We start from the raw sequence: 8603 nt of genomic DNA, 5'->3' as shown, positions 1-8603 counted from the left end.
CTGCAGGGAGTCCTGGGAGAGACCCTGGCCGAGCAGGGATGCCTGGGATAGACCCTATCCAAACAGGAGAAGGACTGTAAAAGCCCTAGCCAGGAAGGCCTGGGAGGAGGAAGAGAAATTGTGTTCTGTGAATTTAAGAATGAATTTCGTTTTGAGGTTCTAAGTTTTAATTATGGTTTATTTTATATTGATAAACTTAGTCCCCAAGAAGGGGTTTTTTTTTAATCAAGACAGCCTGAAGTGACGTTTATTTGATCAGTCCAAGAGGGGAAACTGAGGCAGGCTATCTAAAGCGTCATCCTAGGCCATGATGGGAGGCTGCTTTGTTACCATAATTCCTAGGTACTTCTGATATTGATTGCTATGGATGGTGACTGAAAAAAATATTAGGAGGGTCACTGCCCCCCAATGCAGTTTACAAAACTGAATGTTAATAAAACTGTATTATTCAAATGTTTAAAAGTAATACATGAAAACAGAAACTTATTTGGATTTGGATTCCTCTGCTGTGTCTACAAACCGAAGGTTACAACAAAATGCTAAGATATAACTGAAACTGAGAGGTTAAGTGACACTGAGTAGTGTATTTTATCATCCAAAGTGAGTCAACTGAAAAAAGTAAAGCAAGATGATTCCCCCACCCCAAAAATTCTTACAGTTTTAAAACCATAAAGCAGTGTCAATATCACAGGCAATGTAGTTTTTCTTAAGATATTGCCTTATTCTAACCATTATGGTGTATAAAATAATAAAAATAATGTGGAAAACCAGATCCTGCTGCAGAAATGAAGCACTTTGTGCTTTGCATGTTATGTTATACCAAGCACCTGTACAAGATGTTACCCCACCAGTGTGCATGGATAGTGTTGTATTGCCACTTTGCACAGCTGCCAATGACTACACAAAGGGCAAGAGGGTAGAGAACCAGGTGCTCACAGCATTTGGATTTTGTAGAGGGAGAGACAAATCTTCAGCTGGGGAAATGGTGGGTTAATCGGACAATCTAATAGCTACCCTAGCTAGCCATCACACCTGGACTAGCCAGTCATCATCAGACATGACTCTGCATAGTCTAGTACAAAGGCAAAGGGCAACCCTGCCGGCTTCCAGGCTGCCCCTGCAGAGTAGTACCACGGCGTCAGGCGGGCTAGCTCCAACCCAGCGCGAGGGCTTTGCCACCCACCCCGTTTGGATTTGGGCCTCGGGAGGTGGGGAGGAGGCCTACGCCTTTAAGAGACTGGCTGGCTGGCGGCGCGTCCCGTGTGGGCTGGGGGATCCTGCGCACTGGAGCTGCGCCCTGCTTGACAGGCTGCGCGCAGACAGCAGCCGTCGCCGCCGCAGCCCAGGGCTCTCGGACTGCCCGGGATCAGCTGCAGCGCGGCGGGCGGGTGGAGGCGGCGGCTGCTTCCAGCCATGCAGCTCCCCGTGCGCTCCCGGCTGCTGCTCCTGCTCTTGCTGCGGGCCAGCGGGCTGCGGGCCGGGGAGCGGAGCAGCAGCGCCATGGAGGAGATCGCCACGGAGAAGGAGGCGGAGGAGAGTCACCGGCAGGACAGCGTGAGCCTCCTGACCTTCATCCTGCTGCTCACCCTCACCATCCTCACCATCTGGCTCTTCAAGCACCGCCGGGTGCGCTTCCTCCACGAGACCGGCCTGGCCATGATCTATGGTGAGCTGGAGCCGCGCGGCCGGGCTGCTGCGCCCCGGGGGGGAGCTGCCCCCGCCGGTCCAGTGTATCCCGGGGGGGCGGTTCCTGTGATCTCCGCAGCGGTCCGAGCCGGGGGCGGGGGAATGACCCGGGCTGTTGGGGAGGAGCCCCCCTTCTCCTCCTGCTCCTTTTCACTTTCCTTTCCCCGTGTAAACGCGCGTTCCCGTGAGCTCAGGGACCGCACCGCTTATAACGAGACGCCGGCTCTAGGACGTAATGTCTCGGACACACTTTCCTCTTGACCTGTCTCTTTATTGCGAGGCCCTTGGGGGGCGATCCGGCTGCGCTCCCCCTTCCCCGGCCTGCCCGGGGGGTGGGGGTGATGGATTGGAGGGGAACCTCCTTCAGTTCTGATTTCCCATGAAATGGGCCCAGGCCGTGATTGGTCGGTGTGAGGGAAGCGGAGTAGCCAGGTGTTTCGGTGCCACTCTCTGCTTAGGTTCAGTCGCGCAGTGGTGGAAGGAAGGAAGGAAGGCGGGGGTGGAGGAGGAGGGAGCCATCCACAATAACATGGTGTGTGTGTGTGTCGTGGGGGGGAGGTTGCTCCTGTCTGCTCCTTTCTCAAACATGCTGTTTTATTCTGATGAAGAAGGCAGACAACCTCCAACATGCATGTGGTTGGGTTCTGTTTTTTTACACCATGCTACCTTGTTGTCAAACGGCTAGGAGACCCAGGAATGTTTAAAAAAAAAATCAAATAAGAACGAGCTGCCTTTTATGGTAAGTGACAAGTCCTGTAAAATCCATGTCAGGCCAATAAAGCTCCCAAATGCATAACTTATTTTTGGTGACAGTTTTTCAGGCAGCTTAGCTTGGGGACTTGCTCTGGATCATAGAGAAGAAGAAAGCGCCCATTATGCCTGCAAGTTCATATGCGGGGTATAGTATCCGAGATGAACAGTTTTCCCCCCATTATGTATATTTGAGGTAGCTGTGCTCTGTCCCACTTGCATCGTTGTACACTCTAATGCCATAATACAATATGAAAAAGTCTTTGGCTTTTCAACCAGTTTCTCTGATTTTAGGAAGCTAGCTTGCTAAGAGAATTTATTCTATATTTCTTGTACTATGTGCACACAGGTCATCTCCATCATTACTTTGAAATATAACTTAAACATTGCTGCTATGGTGAGTATTTCACAAGATGAAAAGAAGCATCATTAAATGTTCATGTGCTCTGTCCTGGTAACTGACTGCCAAAGAGCTGCTATTTTGTTGTTTCTGGCACCCAGTACTTATTGGCTACCAAGTGATTGCAACGAAATTAGATACCAGGAAACTTTTACACAGTGCATCTTAAGCCCTCTTGGTTGAATAGGCAATGAAACAAACAGAGCGTGTTCTTTTAATAAAAAAAAATCCAGCTGTAGGACAAAAATAAATGACACAACAGAACAGATGTTCACACCTGCACTCTGTAGCTGTTAATTCAGATATGCTTAGTCCCACAGTCTGCTATAATTAATGAGTGGTGCAGAGGCCTGCAGGTAAACCTGTGCTGATGGTTTTTATACACACACTTACACACACAGTTACTCAGAGAACATAAACAATTTTGACCATAAGATGTCATCCATTTAAAAAATGACTTGTCTGTCTCTGATTGGTAACTGTTACTGCTAGTGGAACTTCTTTTCTTTCTTTAGGTAGACCAGCTCTTGCATCATAATGTAAAACACCTACAGTAATTGAAATTTGCATGTGATAAGCACAGATGAGAAATTCTACACATAGGAACAATTAACTTTTTCTTCCCCGATGAGTACTAACTTGTCCTAAGATCTGATCGCTTGTTAAAGCAGTGGAATTTTCCTCTGCTGATATTTTTCTTAACCCATCCCAGTCTCTTCTTACTCACTGGTCTCTTGCTGCATTGCTGTGCATTTCATTTTACACACACACACACACTGCTGCAAACTTAAAAGTTAAAAAGATTGGTGAATTATCTACTAGCATAGTACTACTTAGCACTCGAATAACACTTTGGAGGTGTAAAGCACAGTACAAACATTAATTAGAAAGGAAAGATTAGGATCATATCATGCATGTTACTTTGTTACTGCCTTAATATAGTCATCTTCAGAATTGCTTCAGGTGGGAGTATTTAAAAACATCACAGTATTCTAGACTTAAGTGTTTTTTCTTTTCATTGTATATGAAAGTTTTATGTACATCAAGGGCTTAAAAATACCTATTGATAGTGGTGTGCGTTTACTACATTTCTAAAATACGCACACCATTTATTTTATAGGACACCAAGGGTATTTGAATGTATCATGCTTACCTCTTGAGATGCATTTTGACACAAAATGTGAAATACTTCAATTGGAAAAATCTTGGATTTTAATTAAATGCAATAAATTTACTGTAACTTTTAGGCCTTGATACTTAAGATGGTTCCCTAGCTTCTGATCTTTGACAGAAAAGTGAAAATTCTCTATTTATAAATCTCAGGAAATATAGTAGTATAGGCTTTCTTGTTGTGAATGCAAAAATGTCAGGGGAAATGTCAAAACATTTAGTAATTACATGATCCTGGTGCTTGAGGAAAATATATCTATTGTTACGATTATTACATGTTTTCAAACAGCAACTCTTAAAAGATTTAATATTTGGAATGCATAGATGAGCCTCTTTGTTCCAAGATTATAATATATGATGTGCTTGTTTAAGAACACCCTCTTGCCATGACACAGCAGACCTCTGGGAAGAAATATTTAAATGAGTTTGCAGGTGTTTTTTGTCCCCCCCCTCCCCAGATGTTAGTCTTCATGCCAATAAAGCTATGGCAGGGTCTGTCTCACATTATTTAAAAATATTGCAGGCATCTTATAGAACAAAACAAGCTAGATTTGTTACGTTTCTATTATTATATACAGCACATGTGCTATATCAAAGTTACATCATTTGTATAGCAGTTTCTTTCTTCCTTTTACACAAACATTCACACAAAGAATGGTGGCTAAGCTGAGAGGCATTTGGTGAAAGATGATACTTGGGTATTTAAGGAATATAAAACAAAACACAAGCAAATCTATATATGTATATAAAATTTAATATCCTCTCCTCCATTGTCATGTACTGCTTTACACACATGGTAATTGGAGAGCTTACAGTCTAGGAAAACAAATATCTAACAAAGAGTTCTGATTCTGACTTGGATTTCTGGGTGTCCCTGCAATATAAACATGCATGTGATTATTTTTTTTTATCAGTATAGGCTCTAAAAAGTGCATAAGAGATAATAGTACAATGTGCACTAACTTTCAGTTCAAGACAAGATAGGTTCCCCATCAAATTTAATTTCAGTAAGGAAAGAAGCACTCCAAAGTCCCAGGTAGCTGAACAAGAGTAGTGGCTTCTGCTATCTAAGTACATTTATAAAAGAAGCAGATTTGCATTCTCCAACACTGAGTTACTTTTTCACTCATAGGACACTAACTTCCAGACTGTTGGCCATAATTGTTGGTTATGCTTCAAAGAACAAGTTTGTCCACAGGAGCTGAGTTCTTGGAGGTCTGTATAGAATCCATGTCTGATAAGGCCATTGCTATGCCCAGATTTGCCCCTTTCCCATAACTTTACATTACTGGCTGACTTGATTCCGGAATACCAAGAGCCATTGTGTAGTCCTACAACACTTATAAATTCCCTGCTCTGTCACAACCACCTCAATGGAAGCTATCACCACTTGTCTATCTGCAATAGGTTCTGATTAAATATGCTCTCTAAAAACTTTGTATTATTGAGATCTGAAGAAGAATTTGAGGTTTCATACATCACTCTTCATACTGTAAGCCATATTTTTCATAACCTGTTGTCACAGTTGCAGCGTGAACTGGACCTTAGATCCCTTATTCCCTCTTGAGCACAGCCCTTAGATGACAGGCCTGGCTTTCTTAATATCATGCTGGGTGGAACCATGCAGTCCAATCATTCTTAAAGTGGATCTCTGGGCTGCAGCCCCCCTGCTTACCGACTGGTTTGGTACCTGTCACCCCTTTTCCTCTGGGGACCTGTGTCCAACAAGTTATTAAAGAAACTCAAACACAGTGTCTTCAAAACAAACCATTAGTTATTAATTCCTCTGAAGGTTCAAAGCATATAGTTTTCACCATTTGTTCTATCAAAGGCCTTTATGTGTAGAATTTGCACCATAATCTTTCCTTGCCAGGTTTGGAAAGTTCTCCTCAGCCCAGCTAACCCCCATGTCTGGTTGGGAGAAGCAAATGGTCCTGCTTGCTACCTGCTCTTTCTGTGCCTTGGTGTGTTCCTTGCCAGCCTGTCAGCTCTTGCTGGCTCTCTGAGAAGTCTCTGGGACCACTCATTCAACCCCTTCCCTCGTCTAGGCCCGCATTCTGCAGTGGTTTATCATTCCCTTTAATCTCTCTCTTCTCAGCCTTGGCAAAACAGCTATATCACCTGGGGTTGAGGAGTTGCTTCTTCGTGGCTATGAACCTAGCTGTTGTGTTTGTTGGGATGTTACGCCCTTATGGTGTCTTTCCGGCTTGGTTCCTTTAACAATCCTTTTGATCTAACTCCATAGCAAGTAACCCATCGTAAACAAACCCACAGAGACATGTACCGTAATAATAAGAAAATACAAATATTTCCCTATTTTCACACCTGTAATTTATAATCTTATTTAAGATTAAGCAATATTTGTTGAGTCCTGGACAACTCCCACAAGTACTGGAGGTCTTCTTTGACAGGCTTTGAAAAATACTCTAACAATGTGCATTACATTTAATTTCAGATGGCTAGTAGATGTTGTTAATCAATTACAGTTCTGCAATTACACCTGTAACCCTTCTGCCAGGTGGCATGGGCAGCCACAAGGGTTGGGTTCAATATCTAGGGCAGTGATACTCGGACCTCAGGGGTTCAGGAGCCAAATTAGCGATCAACATTACCCAAAAGAGCCACAGTAGTGTGAATTCATGATTTCATTTACTGTAGTACTATATATTCATATTTAAACTGTATGACTGGAAATATTTATTTTATATTATTCTTACAGCAAACTGACTTAAGTATTATTTTACCAACTACAATTGGTTAATAACATAGTAAAAGCATCCTGATTGGTTAAAAACTGTGTTAATATCATGTGCTGCAGAGAGACGCAGGAGACTCATTAAAGAGGCACTTGCGGCTCACGCGCCTCAGTCTGAGTATCACTGAGCTAGGGTTTCCTCTTAACAATACAAAACAGAACTGGCTTGAGCTCACATCCAGTGATGTGGGAAAACATAATACCACATCTGGGAGCCTCTAAGAGGCAATAATTCCTCTCTCTTCCACACACTAAGTCTATGTATAACAAAAGAGAACTTTTAATAAAAGGGAAAGGGAACCAAGCATTAGTTTTGGAAAACACCACAGCCACATTCAAAAGCATGTTACCATAAACAAACCTGACCCCACAGTGCATTGGGCACTGTCCTTTGCCTCAGTTTCCCACCTTGTGGTGGGAAAGTCTGATGAATGAATGTCCCTTTAACACATCACTCCCATCTCTCTCTGCTGCATCCCATGCACAGTTGGCTGTCCTTGGTTAGCCAAGACCTGAGTTTAGAGGTGTGTTTGCAGGGGTTCCCCTCCCATCCCAGAAAAGATGGGGGGGGGCAGGCGGACGTCGAGCAATGTTTCTGTGGTTACTGCATGCCTCTGCCAACTGGCTGTTTGCTGCTGCTGCCACTGCTTTTTTCTGCCACAGTAGGTTGCTTGCTACCACCACTTTTCTCTGCCGCCACTGGTCGCGTGCTGCTGCTATTGGAGGCTCGCTGCCACTTCTGTGATGCTGTGTTGTGAGGTTCTACCACTGAACCCAGATCTTTAGTGATTTTTGCTCTTCATGATTTCACTGGTTTCAGGGAACCTCACTGCCAGGACAGCCTCTGCATTGTCTTTCCTTTCATCATTGTCTAAGACATAGCTCTTTGACCTGCTTATCGGTGATTCAGCTAATCCCTGAGCAGAAACAATGGATCTCAATTGAGTCTAATTAGCTCTGTCTTTAAACAGTGGAGAGGGGAAGATCAAATAGTATCTAGGACTCTTTGGGCAGAGGCCACTCCACCAGGTAGGAACAGCTGTGGCCACCCCAACTCACCTTCACTGGGATGTGGCATCCTTACACCCTGCTTAGCAAGTAAGGTTCAGATTAGGGTGACCCCCACAATCAAGGATGGCTAAATACAGTTCTGCTGCCCTTTACTCATACAATATGGATAACAACATTTCATAACCCCTGCACTCATTACTAAAGTTCTTTGTAGCCCAACAGCAGCCAAAAGTGATCATTTTGGCGAAGAAGCTCCATCGTGCTATGTATCTAGGCAGAGTAGGTATGTCAATGCAAACACGGTCTGTTCCTGAAGTCTTTCCCCCTGCTCATCACTAGATGTGGTGGAGCTCATGCAGACCCTGCTTACACATCTCTTAAATTATAAGTAGGGCTCTGTGTTTGTCACGGAGGTCGCGGAAGTCACGGATTCCATGACTTCCTGCAACCTCCGTGACTTATGCAGTGGCCAGTATGGTTGACTCCAGGGCTGCCCAAGCAGCAGCCGATTTGGCTGGCCCTGGGGACCGCCTGAGCAGCGGTCCTGGGGCGGCTGGAGCAGCCACTGGTGCCCCAGGGCTCCCCCCCCCCCCCCCCCCCCCCCACCCCCCCCCCCCCCCCCCCCCCCCCCCCCCCTTCCCTCCCCCCCCCCCGATTCAATCCGGTATTTATGGTATAAGTCGTGGACAGGTCATGGGCTGGGATTTTTTGTTTCTTGCCCGTGACCTGTCCATGACTTTTACTAAAAATACCCGTGATTAAATTGTAGCCTTAATTATAAGCCCTTTGGGGCAGGCAATGCCGTTTAGTACATAGTTTGTAAAATGCAGA

The 8603-nt window shown here is 44.7% G+C and overlaps 1 protein-coding gene across 1 annotated transcript in view; it reads left to right on the top strand.

The window, feature by feature from the left end:
* Positions 1-1395: 1395 nt before the first annotated feature.
* Positions 1396-8603, top strand: part of LOC113406135 (sodium/hydrogen exchanger 7) — a 115229-nt gene continuing 108021 nt past the window's right edge. The window contains exon 1 of the mRNA XM_026649006.2: positions 1396-1666. Within this exon, the coding sequence (XP_026504791.1) occupies positions 1414-1666 (253 nt within the window). The 5' untranslated portion in view covers positions 1396-1413. The remainder of the gene's footprint in view (positions 1667-8603) is intronic.

This window comes from Terrapene carolina, unplaced genomic scaffold, assembly GCF_002925995.2.
Source record: "Terrapene carolina triunguis isolate 2854851 unplaced genomic scaffold, T_m_triunguis-2.0 Scaffold23, whole genome shotgun sequence".
NCBI lineage: Eukaryota > Metazoa > Chordata > Testudines > Emydidae > Terrapene > Terrapene triunguis.
This window is presented reverse-complemented; position numbering and strand designations above follow the sequence as displayed.